The sequence below is a fragment of the Cheilinus undulatus genome, linkage group 2 (assembly GCF_018320785.1).
Source record: "Cheilinus undulatus linkage group 2, ASM1832078v1, whole genome shotgun sequence".
Taxonomy (NCBI): Eukaryota; Metazoa; Chordata; class Actinopteri; order Labriformes; family Labridae; genus Cheilinus; species Cheilinus undulatus.
Genome location: NC_054866.1, coordinates 34,137,519 through 34,155,754, shown reverse-complemented (window position 1 = coordinate 34,155,754; position 18,236 = coordinate 34,137,519). Strand labels below are relative to the sequence as shown.

The 18,236-nt window shown below is 39.2% G+C and overlaps 1 protein-coding gene across 3 annotated transcripts in view; it reads right to left on the bottom strand.

The window, feature by feature from the left end:
- Positions 1–18,236, bottom strand: part of cadm1b (cell adhesion molecule 1b) — a 314,331-nt gene that overhangs the window by 99,139 nt on the left and 196,956 nt on the right. For all 3 annotated transcript variants that reach the window (XM_041813540.1, XM_041813548.1, XM_041813530.1), the window contains one exon: positions 1,080–1,100. In XM_041813540.1, coding sequence (XP_041669474.1) covers positions 1,080–1,100 — 21 coding nt within the window. The remainder of the gene's footprint in view (positions 1–1,079; positions 1,101–18,236) is intronic.

Sequence of the window (18,236 nt, the reverse complement as noted above, 5' to 3'; positions counted from 1 at the left end):
ATAAATTTGAATGTTTTATCAATATTTCAACTCATTTATCTCCTTTTCTTGCAATAAAAGAGCTGCTTTTACCATGTTGATGAAGTAATTTCTCAAGATCCCTGGGAAATTGGCCAAAACTTACACACTGGGGGGGGGGGGCATGTCAGTTTGGTCCTGTCTGTTGTTCTGTTGTTCTTCTGTTCCATCCAAGATCTTTAGAGCAACATTTTTATTTACCAAATGTGCATTGTTAAAAATCTTTGAAAATTTGGCTCGCTAATTGTCATCAAAGATATTGGTGGGTCCTGGGGATAGACCAGTTGAGAATCACTGCACATAACAGTGTGGCTTTAAGCATGTTGCTGTGCAAATGCCAAAAAAGATAACTTCTGAACAGCAGTATTATTGGTATAAAGATGAGACAACAATCTGAATCTTAGTCTGGATCAGTCTCCCTGACAAAACGTAATTTTTTGTCATAGTTTTTAGTGTTGGAGATCTATTTTTAGCTTGCTACCTTCCCATCTTCCTCTTGGAATAAAGGTTGTCAAGTCCATTAAATTAACATGCTCTTAAACTTTAATGTGTCTTAGTTATATCTTTAAAGATGTTTGCTTGTTAACATGTAGGAGTGAATAACCCTGCTAATTACGCATGAGCATATCTGCCATGTTGTTAGCATGTTAGTGTAAAGATACTAGCATAGTTGGAAAAAAAACAGCTTCAAGGATACTTTTTTCTCATCTTGTTACTTTTAAGAGCTAGTTGCAAGCAGCTCTGATTAGTTTGGCTTTTTCATGTGGTAAAGTGCATCTCCTAGTATAGCAAAGCTCGACAAACTAAAGCGCCAACAAATTGGCCTAAAATCTACCGTCCCATGAGGCCAAATATTGATTTGAGAATTAAAAATGAAAAAGAATGGATGTGCATTTGTGAGTGTTTTACTCTTCCTCCCTCCTGAAAAAGGAAACACCAACAAACCCAGCCATTCATGTAAATATGCACAGATGAACAGACTGCTACGGACAGCCAATCAGCAGACACAGACAGAGGCGAGCACTTCCAAATGAACAGGAGGTAGCAAAGAGAAAGAGTACCTGTCACGATTTCAGCAGCTCCTGTAGCAGCGCAGGAGAGGAGGAGAGAGCAGAGGAGAAAAAACAGAAAGGTTTGTGAGCAGACAGGATCCAAGCAGAGAGACATATACACTTGGTAACAAAAAAGGACAAATAATATCTAAATACAGGCGTTAAAATTCATTAAATTCAAGCTCCATATGCTGTTTGTGTAATTTTCCAGCAATTAGGAAGAACACAAAAGGCATCATAATGAGTCATTTATACAATCCAGTCACTCTACTTTCTACAGGTGTGTACATAATGAGCCATTTTTCTCTCTTCATCCATTTTTCCCTGACAGAACATTAATATGGACGAACAGGGGGAGTGTGCGGACTTTGTTTTCTCTCCCTCATGTCCCTGATTGAGATTCCCGCCAGCCTCCCCGCTCTGGAGCAGCCACAGCCTGGAGACGTTCCCCCAGGACCCGCGGCGGTGTATCCTGGAGAGGAGAGCACCCGTTCGGAACGGTGCCCACCCAAACTGGCATTTCACAGGGCATGGGAGACTGGCGTGTTCCCAAGTCCCCGCAGCAGTGCTCAGGGGCCTGCACCCTTGGGAGAGCTTCCATCATTCATTGTCTACTATTCATAAACAACCCCCCCCCCCCCACCACACACACACACACATACACAAGCACACACCTCCATCCTTACGTTTCCATATTTCACAGCTTTTTTTTATCCTGACATTTCACTCTGAGAGCATCACTTTGTGAGCAACATGAGCTCCACTATAGAGCACGCAGTATGTCCAAGCGACTGCTCGTCTCGCCTGTCATTGCCGGCCGTAATAAGGGTGTAAGGTATGACACATGTCCTTGTTATAGTCCTTTGTGCATTTTCAATGTGTCAGCAATTCCCTCAGGACGAAAAAAAAGTGAGTGACAAATCACACGCGATAGGAAACAAATTTTCAACATTGTCCAGGAGCCTGAAACAATAAATCACTGCGCCTTTAAAACTTCCACATGTCAGTCAAATTTTATCTTTATTATGTGATCATTCAACATAATGAGGCTTTTGGGGGCAATTTGAATTCAGCTGGAAGTGAATTGAAGTGACTTTTCAAAGACACTGATGGTGTCCAAGACAGCTAAAATGTTTTCATTAGAATCCTTTTATTTCTTTCTTCTTTTTCTTTATCCAGTTCTTTCATTTTCTGCTCTTTGATGACTTATTACTCTGTTTAAAATCCATTTTTTAAACTTTTTTCTGTAGTTTTTGCGGAAGTAAATACATATTGACACATGTCACATGATATTTTCCTCAAGCTTCTTTCCTTTTTAATTCTTAGTATGTTGTTTTTATTTGATTCTGCTTTATATGTTGCTGGTCATTAATATAGGATGTGGTTAGAAACTATTCAGCTTTATTTTTTACAATTCCACATTTGCATATGGCAGGGGTCACAACTAAGTTTGGCCTCAGGCCAAATTTTTTTCTGACCGACTCAATGGCAGGCCAAAATTACAGTTTCATCAGGGAAAACCTGTCTTTCCTACTAAAAAAATACCTTTTTCTCATCTATACTATTATATCTTGTACGAAAACGTTATTTAATAAAGTTATTTATTTAAAATCAATTAATTTGCTACAGGCTGTTTTTATTTATTTGATCTTTGAGCCAAGCTTGTTATTTGTTTTAATTCAATGAAGCACATTTTGCACTTTGTCTGTTACAGTGGCACACAGAGAGTGATTTTTCTTTTTTTCTCCTTTTTCTCAGAGCACATGTGCCAGTTTAGTTCCTACCTCAAGCCAGTGTGCGTCTGATGTCAAGCAGATGCTGCTTTATTTCATTTTATCATATTTTGTCACGACTTTTGAATAAATGTTCTGAAATCTGTGGGGAATTGTCATTTTTGTGATAGCATATATATATATATATATATATATATATATATATATATATACACACACAGTGCTTAACAAATTTAATAGACCACCCTAACCCTAACCAAAGTAAGGTTTATGCCACAGCTGCCCAAAATTAACAGCATTGGTAATTACCAAAATCATTTTTATGTTTCTGCAATGGTTAATACACCAATATGTAGAAGCTCTTTAACCCAAATGATATTTTTAAAATATCATTGTTATTGTTATCCATGAATTTTCAAATTTACTGATTTACAAAAAACTGAAAAAATAGTAAAGCACATTATTATTTCTTGATTAATATGTCAAATTATAGTTATTTACTTGCATTCCTGAACAGAAAAATGAGTTTTAGTGGTTGAATGTTATGCTTGATTCATTTCTGAATTCTCAGAGAATCCCAGTGAGCCGGCTCAAATTTGGGTGAATTCAGTTTGAAATCCCTCATTCCTGTTCAAAATGGTAAAACATGGAGAGTTCACTGAAAATGAAAGTGTCCGCATTAAAGCACTTCAATGCTGGATGGTCTTTGAGACAAATATGACAGGTGGTCTAATAAATTTGTTAAGCACTGTATATATATATATATATATATATATATATATATATATATATATATGTATATACATTTTAATCAGTTTTTTTATCAATGTCATCTGGTGGGCCAGGTATTATTGGCGGCGAGCCAATTTTGGCCCGTGGGCCGCCAGTTGCCTACCACTGGTGAATGGTCTTTCAGAGTAGTTCTGTATACTAGAAAGCCAACCCAATCCAAGTTTATTTATAAAGCACATAAACAAAGTTGAGTTATAATGAGCCAACTTTATGGTAAAATTTGAATCCCTCATTAGTCAGCACCAGAATCACAAGACACTTATCCATATTTTTTTATCTGTCCAGGCCCACAAACCCATACTGTTAAAAACTGCTGTAAATTTACAGCAGAAATCTAACAGCACTCTTTTAACAGAACTGTAAGGGTTTTTTTTCCTAATATACAGCACTTTCCTGCTAAATAACCACTTACCGTGTATTCCGGGAGGGGTAACTTCACCTGAGCTTCATATGTGAAGCTGAGTCTGTTCTTTTCTTCATCCATCACCTTCTGCTTGATTATTTGGTTAGTATCAATTTAACTTGTAAATCGCTGCAAAGTCTACACAGCAAAACCTGGAGTGCTGAAATCTCAGTGTTAAACATTTCAGTTGATTTTAGCTCTCAATGCATAACTCCATTCAGAGTTAAATGGCCTTCAGTGTTGGAGTCACTTAACAGTGTTAATGCATTCAATGTTAGTCCAGCTCTGTAGAGAGTCATAGATAGTCAATTGATCAAAGCTCTGCCAATTGTCAATTCAAATCTGAGGGTGGACTTTTCCCATTATGCCCTTGTGCAAAATGTTTAGATGTGTTAAGATGTTGCCTGTTGTACAGAGATCACTGCTGAGATTCCTTTGCTTATGTTTCTGGTGAATTTTTGTTGTTTTGATGGTGAACACTTGTGCACCATGAGTGAAGTTATCCACTACATTGGTCACTCCCTGACTGTGGCGGAGTATGGTGTACAATAAAGGACAGAGTGCAGACCTTTAATTCCAGGCTTGCTGTTTTTGCATGTGTCTCTTTGCTCCATGGTTACTGTAAGACACATTACTTTGCTACAGTTGGTCATGGTGAGTTTGCAATCTATTGGAAGTATGAAAAGTGCTTTTCACCGTGCAATTTCTTTGTATTAATCTGTAATGAAAAATATAGATTTATTGAATGCATATAAGAAAAACAAACAAGCCCTAACAAATAAAGCAGCATCAAAGGTCATTTACTGTACTGTAAGATACTGTAAAGGAAAAAGAACAATATAATGGATTTTTATGCAAACCAGCACACAGTAAAATGCTGTAAAAATGATTAAAAACTATCTTATACTTTTTCCATGAACAGTACAACACTGTAAAAATCTAGTTATGGGGGTACGGAAACTTAGAATATAGAGGTGGGTAATGGACAAAAATAATCATCTAATGGCAATACCTGAGACAATGACTTCTATATATTTTGTCTTAGTCATTGTCTTGTCTTGTCTTAGTATATTAGAATCTTTCTTCTTTTATCTTTGTCAGTCCTTCTAGTCAAAATAGCACACCCCACTCTATCCGATTAAGCAGCTGTGTGATTGACACAAATATTTCAGGAAGTGTTTGTTCCAATGGAGCTGGCTACCTACCTCCTCTCAGAATGGTAAAATTACTAAAAGGAAAAGCTCACCATGCTGAGGTATGAGTCACCGGCTAAAGAGCAACAACCACAGAAACCATGAGGCTCTGACAACTAGCCAGTATGAGTGTGCAAATTTGAAGTATGGCTCTACAGAAACAAGTAAGAATGGCTGTGATGTAACATGATATATGACTAACAAGAGAGAGAAATTATGATAAGACTGCCTTTACAAGAAAGACATGAGATGAATAAAAGAAATTATAGATGCTACTTAGTATAAGGGAACATTCTAAGCTCTGCTGTCCCCCAGTACTAGTTTAACAACTAGTACTGTCTATCTAAGACAGTCAAGACATCAAGGCAGCTTTTGGTAAAGGGTGTAAAGTTGGTTAGCAAAATGTAGGAATGTTTAAGGAACTAGCGCCACTAGCCTTTGATCCCTTTGCTTGTTAATGTCCACATTCCTGTGCTGAATATTGTCACTCAGTGCTTACTGAGTTAACCTGACAGTCACTGTACAACTTAATGTCCATTTTCTAGATCAAAATAGAGCCAAACCGCTGTTCCTGCGAGATGCTATCAATGCTATCAGTGCACCTTTGTTTGCAGTGGATCAAAGGGCTTTGTAGCAGCAAGGCAGTAGTCAACAATAACAGTGGCCACTAGTGGCAGTTAAGATGGAGCGTTTGAATGGGATTAAGAGCCTGACAGATAAAAGATGTTAAGGATTAGTTTAACCAACTTGAAATTCTAGTGCCAACTACCAAGGGATCTGGATTTTGCACAACTTTTAAGAACATTTGGGCTAAAAGTTGAGGCTGAAGTAAGGCCTGTAATGGCAAGTAAGCCCATCTTAGGCTAAGATTAGGTGGGAAGGGGGCTTGGCACATTCAGGATGTCCTTGCAGATTACATGTGGCATGGGAAAATATTCTGTTGAATAAAAAACACAAAGTCCATAAATTTAGGGCAGCGTAAGGCCTAGATTAGGTGAGGAAGCTGTCTGAGGGAACCTTTTGGGTGGGAAGAAAGATTGTACAACCTCAGTCATGCTCTGGATGTCCTTGGGAAAATAATCTGCTGATAGAATAATATAGTCCACACCTTTAGGGTGCAGTAAAAGGTCGATATGGCAAGTAAGCACGGCCTAGGGTTCCTGCCAGTCAGAGAAGTCAGGTTACCATGAAGCCCTGGTCATGCTGTGGATGTCCCAAAGGCCCATAAACCACCAGCTGTCTCAGGGTGTATCACCGAGGGTTAAACCATTAAAGCCTGAAAACACAAATAATAGCCAGAAAATTCTAATTCTTTGGAACTGAAATGTTTATTTAAATTTCTACTGAAATGCAAAAAATCAAAATTTCCATAAAATTTAACATACATATTTTTTGTATCTCATTTGATACATTAGGTGTTTTTGGTAACTGATAATCCACTCGAGGTCATTTTTATCATTTATCAGATTGTATTTAGAATTTTTTTTTTTTGTAATTTAGGCACATATTGATTTGATAGAGGTATAATAAAAGTATGTATCAAATATGATACAACAGGCTTTAAGGAGTTAAATGGCCCGGACAAGAGATGCCATCGAGCTTGACCTTGTGACCCATATGAGTGTGGACATGTGCCAAGCTTGACTCTGGCCCCCTCTCCAGCCCTGGTTTGTGGAGCACCAGGTCCTGTGGTGAATACTTAGAGCCCCACATGCCTAAAACGTACGCACATGACTGTATCTGAGACATGGCATCCTTATGAATTAGTCTGAAATTTATGTAAAACTTCATCCAATGGCAGCTGTTGGGGTTTCAGCTGTTTTGTTGTGAAATGTAGCAGTTGCACCTTCAGGTATTCAGTATAAAAAGCCAATTAGTTAATAACTGCAGCAGTAATAGGCTTATATTAATACTACAACATATGTGCTTCCCCCACTGAGTGTGACATCAGAGGCGAATGGCTTCTGTCTGAATCTGGTGAATGAATACCCCTGTATGTGTCCCAGTCCAAGCAACCCTCAGGACTGCCCATAATGAGGCTTTTGAGCTGCTTTAATTGCCAGGTAATTATAATGTTGTAGCAACATTATGTAAATGACTCATTATCATCTTGTATGTGCGGTGTGGTCTGCCCTCATTTTGTGTTACTTTGTCGTAACCCAGAAAAATGAATCACCAGAATACTTGGGGCATCTCAGTGTTTAATCTTGTCAACAGGGACCTATATCTAAACAGAGCGAGCTGTGATATAGTGTGGTGACACCTCGCCTAACCCTTCAGTATGATCCACTTCCTGCTGGTGGCCTCTGAAGGGGCTATAAATAGCATTGTGCTCCGTGTGAGTGTGTGCAGTACTTCCCGTCTCTCCTCTGTACCTGCAGCACATTAGGTAGAAGTTATGAGGTGCCAGCTCCACTGTGATTAGATGTCATGGCTGTCGCTCTGCTTAGACAGCGCTGATAGACAGATTTCGGGGGGGAAATGTGTGTGATGGCATTCGTGCCAGTGCAATCGTTGCACCAATCTGTCAATCATGATGGGATGAGAGCAGGCAGGCCAAGCGTCCTCCAAACAGTGTCTGTCCTTGTCTCCTCACCTCTTCTCATCCCCGACGTGCTGCGTTCAGAGGCAGAAAAGTGGAAGGTTTCCTCGCTAACAGTGCTACTACGTTTCTGGAAATTGTTGACATTTGAAAGGGCAATTCCTCACACCGTGTTGCGTTTTTCTATAAGAAGTGAAGCTCTAAGTGCTGTGGTATTCAGGCCTCAGTGTTCAAGCCAGCCTTGGCCCAATGAATCCATAATAATCTGCACCGTTTTTTTAGTCACTAAGGCAAAGTGAGATCTCAGGAGACTGGGTGTCTGCGTGGTAAGAGTGGCACACAGCCTCCCTCTCTTTTCCATCTATCTCTGCTGCTAAGTAAAAGCAGTGGGGTAACACTAATGAGGCAACATTTCTTCTCACTACTGGTGTGATGCCTTTGAATTAATGTTTTTCCTTTCAGGTAAAGCATTCCCTTGCTTATTTATGCTCATGATCTGCAGCGTGTTGCATGTCAGCCCACTGTGTGATCACACTGCATATGAGGACGCACACCAGAGCTGGATGCTGGAACTTTGTGTAGTTCCCCATAGAGATTCAGCTCTGTGTGTGCGTGTGTGGAGTGATGGTGTCTTACTGTGTGTAGCCCACTGTGTTTTCATTTAATTAGAAGGATTAGAGGAGGGCTTCAAACTTTCTCTCTTCAAGGAAATGGGATGGAGAAGCGAGCTCCTGCAGAGTGGGCCTGCCATACACGGGCGGCTTCTGAGGTCACGACTGTCACAAAGGAAAGTGATCAAAGAGTTTTGCTGCCCTCGCATAGAAAAGAAAGAACACTGTCCGGCGGTTGTTGTGGTTTATGAATCCACATTAAAGAAGAATTCAGACACATGTAGGCTCTTTACAATTCATATGTAAACTTTAGACAAAATACGGCAAAGTCACAAACGACTTACCAGAACTTTTAAACTATAAAACAGCAGGACATCCACAACTTTTTCTCCATTTATGTTTTAAGCTTTCAAGTTTATTTACTTGATTAACCCATTCAGACCTACGAAATTTTCTTCTGCCCCTTGACGCCATTAGAGACATGAATTATTAACTTTTCATTATCTAAGGAGCCTTCGCTAGCAGGTCCACAGTCAAATTATTGGTTTGTTGTCTCGTCCATTGTTGTTCTCGTTCCCTCTTATGCCTAGACCACACGTACTTCTAAAAACAGAGGTTTTATTGTGCATTTTGGCAACAAAAATGGCATTTCAGATCATTCAGTGGTGACTCCTTTCATAGTGAAGGATTATTGTCAAACTCAGTTTGCATTTATTAAGTGAAGACAAGGTTTCTCCTCTATTTGACATCACTGATTGTTTTGTTTCTGCTACTATGTTTGACTAGATATTGAGTTATTTTAAGTGGATTTATATTTAGAATAATGTGCATAGAAAATTAAAGAAAACCTGAATGTCCTGAGAAAAAAATACATTTTTCTATTTGAAATTTATTAATTGCCAAGCTACAATTGAATAAAACAATGAATTTTAAGATTTTGCTGTAAATTTACAAGATTTAAAACTCAAAATTTTGACATTATAATTCTTAAACTTTTAAAGTAGAAAACTCTAAGTTTTAAGATGATTTTGTAAATGTATGAAACATAAAAGTTCATTTTTTTGAGATTATATCACATGTATCCTACTATTCAGAGAACAACATTTTTTTTTCTCTTAGGGAGAAAAAAGTATGTGACTGTTGTAGTCAGGTAAAAGTACAGTTACTCTTGTTAAAACTCTCTTAAGGAGAAGTAACAGTTATTTGAGTAAATTTAATTGGTCACTTTCCACCCCTGGATACAGTGTGAAGAATTTTTTAACTTATATTAATTTAAAGTTACAATTTTAGATAGATAGATAGATAGATATTTATATCTATCTATATCTATCTATATATCTAAATCTATCTATCTATCTATCTATCTCTCTCTCTCTATCTCTATCTATCTATCTATCTATCTATCTATCTATCTATCTATCTATCTATCTAGATGTAGATATAGATATTATTGATAATTAAATAAACATTTACCAAAGTTTCTAAAGACAAATTCTACGTTTTTATAATTGTAATGGGACGTGTTCCTTTTATGGAGGCTGCCAAAGGTTGTGGGTTCAATCACCCAAACTAACGTCTGTAACATGAGCCCCCCCACAGTCAGCATTTCTAGTGAATAAGACCAGCACTGTTCAGCAGCCTCCACCTCCAAGGCCTTCTTCTCAATACCACTTCTAGTTTTACACTGATGACTCTGTTCAATAAAAATGGCATATCATAAAGTGTATTTAGTAAACAGGAAACAGACATTTCATTTTCATTCAGTTTCTCATGGTGAGGGAGAAATGCACTAAAAAAAGGTCACAGGATGTGCTGCCCTCTAGCATCGATTCCAACACAGATGCACGTCCTGGAACCTTTGTCAAAGTGAATGTTGAAGTGTGTCTTTTTAGTGCATTTCTCCCTAATTATGAGAAATTTATGAATGAAAACCGAAACACGTTTCTCTAGTGAATGCACCTCATGAGGTGCTGTTTTTATTGGACAGAGTCTTCATTTCAAAACAAGAGGCAAAGAGCGGAGCTGGGCATCGCTGGTTTTTACTCATTGGATTGAGAGCCCCGGTGGCTGAATTTTACTGTGCCTTATTCATAAATATGTTTTGAATGTCCCTAATAAGCTGTTGCATACATCTCATTATCATCATGCCAGGTACTATATGTCAGTGCTCTTTTTCTCCTACTGTAGAAGCAGATATGAAACACAGAAGAAGCTATGACTGTACTCCAGCTTTAACTGTAAATCCTTCAAGGTATTTTACCCAGGTGACTGTGAAATTTAATGTTCAAATACTAAAGGAAACACTGTTACAATACCATTGTACTCTTTGAAGCTTATAAAATGGGGTCAGCTGAAAGCCAACAAAAAGTGCTTTGAGTACTATGAATAAGACAAAAACTGCTGAACTTATTTCAGAAGATCCATCTTACCCAGAAATGAGCAAACACCATTCACCAACAAAGTTGACATCTTGAGCTGTGAATATGTCAGATGAATATTCCCAAGGTGAAATCTAACTCCCTTACCTAACACTTGAGGCTCGCGCTTTAAAAAGATGATGCCTTTATGCCTTGTTTTCTGATAAAGTGTTAACTTTGTGCAGTCATTTATTTTTGACCTGCTTCTTTTATTATTAGCTCTCAGGTACGGCTTAATCCAGCCTGTCAGTGAGATATCAGAGAACACTCACCTGTAAACACCACAGGGAATACACAGATTAGTTCTCCCCACAGTCAACTGAAACATATTAATCAGGTGGGCTTACTGGAGATGCAAAGCATGCTCCTGTTTGATAACTGTGTTAAAAGAAGAGATTTTGCAAATGTCCCCACAGAGGTGTGTAATTGCTCTCTGTTAATGGGTAAACTCTTTGTGAGCGTCCAGTCTGCGGCCTGAATGTTTGTGATGTTCTCAGAAAAAAGCCAGGAGGACACATGTATCTGAAGACAGCTTTTACTCGCAGAGATTAAAGGATAATCCTTCAGAAATGCTGTCTGATAAAAAAACAGATATTGAATCTGGTGCTCTGGCTCCTTTTAGTGAAGTGCTAGGGGGCATCTACTATTGAACACAAACCAGAAACAGAAGGAAACTGGCTGCAATAACTAGTTTAGCATTGTTTTTTTTCTTTTAGAACAAAGTAAAAATGCAGGTTATTTCATTAGTGTATATGGCTGGGTCAGACCATTCAAGGCATGCATGAAAATCTGATGAAAAAACGAGGAATAAAAGACAGCAGGTGCTTTAATGACAGCTCAGGTAGTGTTCATCTCTGGCTGTTGTGTCAAAAAGAAAGATTTTGTGACTACTGTAGACGCCAGACTGCTGTTTCAGTCAGCCTCACATGACAGGAGACACAAATAAAGCAAAGTCTACATGCCACTGCGACGCATATATCAAAAGATAATTTGACACAATAAAACCACAGGATGTCTCAAATCAACATAATACAAAGCAGGAAGAGTATTATAGTAACACACTATTAAGTCACAGTGATTGTGACAAACGCCGTAACTTCTGAGGTCTATAAATCACCAAGCAACTGCATTCGCTGGGAGGTACAAAGATTTCCTTTTTCCTATGAGGCACAATCATTCACTCTGTTATGTTAACAAGTCTGCCTGACTGAGCGTGGACTTAAGTGCAGCAGCGGCAGCAGTGTGCTCTGAAACCCAAAACAGTGCAGCAGAGAAGAGATCCCCCTGCTTAAATCCGAGGCAAAGCTTAACCTCTGGCAGAGTGACTCATCACATCTCATTCAGCTCGTCTATTTCGGGTGACGCTGCAATTTTTTCTGCATTTCTCTTCCCCTTCAGAGGCAGCAGGGGAGGCTTGGAAGCCTCTTTTTCAGTCTGTGTTTTGTGGAAAAAAAAAAAAGACGGCGGGAGAGCTGCGTTTGTTACCACAGGAGAGAAACCGGAGCTGTGATTCAACACGGATCAAAACGCATGCAGAACAATACAAATCAAAGCCTGCTAAGAGTCTTTAGAGAGGCCCTTTTTTTTGCCATTCTCTACACCTATAGTGCGGGCGCCTGCCAGGAAAACCCATGAGCAATGTTAACAGAACTATTAGCATGCGTGCGTGTTTGCTTTCTAGCCAGAGTATCCGCTTACTCACGATGAATGTGTGTACATCTGCACCAGCCTTTCTATCTGTGTGTATGTGAGGGGTAATTAGGACATTAGAAGAAGCTTCTGACAGTCTTGTCATCGCCACAGCCGGCCCGGTGGAAAGGAGGCGGTCAGAGGGGTAAGTGGGGGTCCGGCAGGGTCAAGAGACAGCTGCTGCACCACCACTCACTGTCTGGAAGCTCTCAGAGAATATTAAAACCCACCAGGGCCCTCAGCCAAGACGTTCCCTCATTTATGGAAGCTGCTTCACAAGGAGGCTAGCCACTAATTTATTCCACTAGTGTTAAAAGTGCTATTGTTTTCATCCTGCAACATGAGAACCCAAACATATAAAGAGCAAAATAAATGGCAGTGGCATTCAGGTTATTTTGTGGGGATGCACAATAGATATCTGTACTGATAAATATTTGGTCGATATTACAAATATTTTATATAATTTTGTTATTCTGATCATAAATATTAACCATGAAAATACACCTATAATAAAGGCATTCGTTTATGTCATCACATGATGATACATTCCAAAAACTGGAATAGTTCAAGCAGGCCACAGAGTCAAGCACTGCTATATAATTGATCAGCTGGTCCCACACAAGCCTCCATCAGCTGACAGCCAGCTGATTGGCTCTAAGCAAGCAATTGGCTAATTGTGCTTATGCTGCCTTATTTAAACTGCTCTTGCCTGGCTAGGCTCTGTTGCACCCTCTGCAAGCTGCTTTTTGCAACACTCCTCCACCCCAGCTCCTCCTTTATGCCTAAATCAATGTAATTCTGTTGTCATTGATGCCTGTTTTGCTCTGAGTCGTATGCTGCTTCTATTCTGCCTCAAGCTTTCCTTATTTGCAAAGGAAGAGTATGCAGTATGTGCTGTTCCTGCTTAATGCTTGCCATTGGCTCATTAAAGGGCATAAAGGCAAATTACTAGCTGATTCCAAATTACCCTGAAATGTCCCATGTTAGGGCTGTTAAGGCTATGACAGTGTGGATAGCATCACTGGAACAGCAAAACAGCTGGCTTCAGGAGGGGAACAAGTATGGGGCTACAATTTATGTTTCAAAAGTTATTTAAGGTTTTATAAACAGGCTTACAGTTTAATTTTGTTTTGAGGAGTGCACTCTACTTTTAATATGTATGATTGTAATGGCTAATCATACTCCTGCCGCCATATTTAAACTGCTCTTGTCTGGCTGAACTTTGCTGCAAGCTGATTTTTGCAACCCTCCTCCACACCAGCTCCTCCTTTATGCTAAATCTGACTTAATCAGTGTTTTTATGTTGGTATTGATGCCTACTCTATTTCATGTTTCCCCACATCCAAAGTCAGATCGACAACATCACTCACATAAGTATGACGACAGACTCCATTACTTTGTATTAAGGGTGCACTTTACATTTTTTACCTACCTTAAGTATGACTTGCATTGGTGCATAGCTTGGATTTATTTATTTTATTTATTTAACATTTATTTGACATGGACACACGGTAACATTGATGCTGTGATATTTAATCATACCCAGGTCCCAGATGCACTGCTTTAAGTGTGCATAGCAAAGTGCTAATTTTCAACACCTTTCCATGGCAGGCTTTTAAAGATTAGAGTTGTAAAAAAACAGGCAAAGATTAAGAAATAACAGAGATACCTAAAACATAGAACATTAGCAAATACATCAAAATTAAAATAACTAAGACAGATAAAATACAAGTCCAAAATTAATAATAATGAAAAAAGCTGTATTAGAGATGGTACCTTCAGATAAACATGTATACAAACATATGTTTTATATGTGTGAACAGTATTGTTGCTCCTTCAGCCATGATTTAATACTGCCGTTAAAACCTTTAAAATTATGTTGCATTTTCAGCTTGGTCGGTGGATCATTCCAGAGTTTTGCTCCTGTGACAGAGAACGCTGAAAGGACGTTTTGCACATTGGAATTCGACAGTTACCATTTACAGAAGCCCGTGTGCTGGCTCGATTAGAGTCCTGATACCTGCAAACAAACTCACCAAACATAGATGGAACTAGATCATGTAAACATTTAAAAACATTTTAAGATTACAGTAGTTGATGAAGCTTTCAAAGCTAAGCATATTGTGTTTCTCTAATACCAGACAGTGGTGCCATCGGACAGGGTTTTTGTCCATGATTTTTATTGTCTGGTTATATATGGATATGATTGGTTTTAAAGTTGTTTGTGAGGCTTGAGACCAGGATGTTAGGCAGTATGACAGATGTGAAAATATCATAGCATGCATGTAGAGCCTGGCTGTGTTTAATGAAAGATACATTCTGATGGTCCTGAAACAGTTTAAGTTGGATTTAACTTTTTTGTAAACATAATTTACTTGTTTTTCAAATCGCAGACGTGACTCTAGAATGATTCCTAGGTACTTAACATCATCAATCACGTTAATGGGCTCATTATTGATCTGAATCAAGAACAATTCTTTCTCATGTTGTTTAGGCATAGAGAAACATATTGAGACAGTTTTCTAATGTTCGGTGTTAAATGAGAAGACTCAAGCCATTGTAATACAGAGTGCAGCAAATCATTTAACTGCTCAGTGGTTTTCTTTGCTGATCTAGCTGGTGTGTATAGGACTGTATCATCTGCATACATTTGGCAGTTAGCAGCAGGACAAATCTCAGGTAGGTCATTGATATACATGCTAAAAAGCAGCGGACCAAGAACTGACCCCTGTGGTATCCCAATGCTGTTAAAGCAGAACGTGGACTTTAGCCCACTGACTCTGACACATTGCTACCTCCCTGTGAAGCCTGATTGGAAAATTGAAATGTAGAGAGATTGGAAAACATCAAACATCAGCTCTCTTTCAGTTCTAACTTTTGCACTAAAATTAGCACGGCTCACCAAGCCTTTTCATTTATCAAGCATGCCAGTGTATTATCATGTACCTTTGGATATGTTTCATCTAATTAGCACCAGGCCTTTGGTTTCTTCATTTTGAGTAACGACTCTATTTCTAATATGTATGATTGGACATATGTTATCTGAATTCTTGTTTAGTTGGTTGAAGTGTCAGATTTTACAGCTTTTCCAAGACATTTAATGATTTTATTTTATTACAACAGGGAAAAAAGGATTATCCTGACAACCAACACGGTTTTTTGTTTATTATTTACTTTGATATAGAAATGTACTAGATAAGGTAAAAAAAAATTGAATAACATTGTAAAGTCAGAACTTTTCTCCATTTTTTTGATAGAAAAACTAGTGATGTCAGTTGGAAATAGTTATAAATAGCTTCGCTTGCTACATATTAACCCCTCTCAGTGGGTATCTGTATCAGCTGAAAGAAATACTTATCATTTATCATTATTATTTTGAAAATCAGTGGGTTCAGAATGCAGTCAGTGCTGTTTTCTTTTTTCCCTTCCTGATGATAAATCCGTGTGGTCTAATGCGTCCTGCGAATCCGTCTCCAGCAGAGAGAGGCTCTATTATTACAATACCAGACATATTAAATACATTCCCCATGGCTGATGACCTTGGCGATGACATACCATTAATTGTATGGATGGATTACCATCATCACAACAATAACATGCCTCCTTCTCTGCTCCTCTCCCGCTAACACCTGTGCCCATTCTGTGGCTGCCTCCGCTCATATACTCATAATCACATCTATCAGCCCAAAACGTTAACTGCATCCGGGGACGCTAAACACGTCCATTTGTTTGCAGTTGTAATGTCTTTTGTGCGCCTCAATCAGGCACCTGTCAGACACACACCTGCTACCACGGTGCTAAGAGAAAAGGCAGGAGGGGAGGCCCTTTGTTTCAGCACAGAGTTTATAATCAGCACGTTGTTTCCAATCTTCTTCCACCATTTTTCAATTTCCCATTTCCCTTTTCTCAGTCAAATCACTGCTATCAATCAGGTGCATGTTTGAGAGAGCAGAGTCTGTGTGTGTGGGTAAGACACAGAGAGAGAAAGAAGGGGGAAGTTCCTTGATGGAACCATCTCCAGCCCCAGGCCTCATTAGTCAGAGACTGCAGGAGAAAATGCATGCGTGTGTGAGCCAGAGATGGTTATGTGTGTGTGTAAGCGATAAAAATGAATACTAGAAGAGTGTGCCTGTCAATATGAGGCCATTTAACATTTCCCATTCCACCCGAATGATGCACAGCGGACATTATGCTCTCTATCTGAGTTGGTCTAAATGGATACTCAACCCAGTTCCTTCTATTATGTTTTGCCCTTTCCCTCTGCTGTGCTTACTGATATCATGACAGAAGATGACCTATAATGTCGCAAAACAATCTTTTTGCCACCATGACAACATCTTCAGCACATCAGCGTGCCGTGCTGGGAGAACATCTCAGAAATGAATGCGTCTGACTGATGTCAGTCAATACGAATCAAACCATAACAGCTGCATAGGCACAAGCCGTATTGATCCTGTGTGACAGGAGGAGTTTGCGGCACATCGACGTCTTTGAAGAGAGTCGACTCACCCGCTTTGATAGTCTGTTCCGCTGAACACGCCAACTATAACGACAGAAATAGCACTAAGTCTGCTGTTAACATTCATGAGGCACAAATTAGGCAACAAATACAAACAGTGAATAAAGGATGAGCAAACACAACGAGGCCAGATTATCGCCAACGTGGCAATATGCTCCATGTTTTACTGAGTGTATTGATTATACAAGAGATCCATTTGAAGTGGCCGGACAAAATGGCAACTATAGTAAATTCACAATGGCAGGGTAATATACGGCTTCACTGCTTTCATTTATTCACAGCTTGACATTTCCTCCCTTCCGCAGAGTGTGCTCTAACTGTGTGCCAATGGCCACATCATTTAGACTGGACCCGCATGAATATTTAACATTAGTGCCTGGCTCGTAGCTTGCAGAAAATGAATTATTTTTAGTGGGCTTTGCAGAGGCACCGTGGAAAAGCCTCACTCTGGTGATGAATCGCTGGAGAGTTTATGTTGTATTAAGCGGGCAAAACAAATGGCTATCAATCATGTGAAGCTTTTCATGCTTGCCAGCTACGCATCCCTTCCCCCCTTTCACGGATTCTGTTAGTTGGTTCAGAGGGATCAGCTGCCAGCTTGAGTGGGTAAAAAAGAGGGTCAGCTCTGGGTTCAGTGGTGTTTGATGACAAACTATCCATGGAAGAAAAAGACAGACTTGAGATGCGTCACAGCTGGCATGGTGACTGCTGAAGCTTTAGATAAATGTACAATATCGCCAGCCAAAGTAAATAAAAATCTCTTTAATCTTGGATAGAAAAGGGAATTTTTCAATCCTTTAGATCACGTACCAAGTTGAGTATACACCTTTTTGCTTTTTTATTTTATTGTTAAATTATGCCAGAGAAAGCACACAATTTGAGATTAATCTACAAAAGAGAGAAAAAACATTTCAGTCAGGACCATTTTGTCAAGACACATTTACAGCTATGTACTTCTTTATAAGCATTTATTAACTTGTAATTATTGCTGTTGTTTATATCTGGTGGTGTGGCTGTTCTGGGTTCTCCTGCTCTGCACCAGCCTATGTGGAAAGCAGTAAGCAGGGACAGCGCACGTTCCTCAAAGAGCTGTTTTCAGTAAGTCATCCATGCCTGGAAAAAAATGTCAATCTTTATTTGTATGACACCAATTCATAAACAAAGTTTTCTCATGATACTTTACAAAGAGGGTAGATCTAGACCCGGGGTCAGGAAGCCACGGCTCCAGAGCTGCATGCAGCCTTTTTACCCCTCCCAAGTGGCTCTC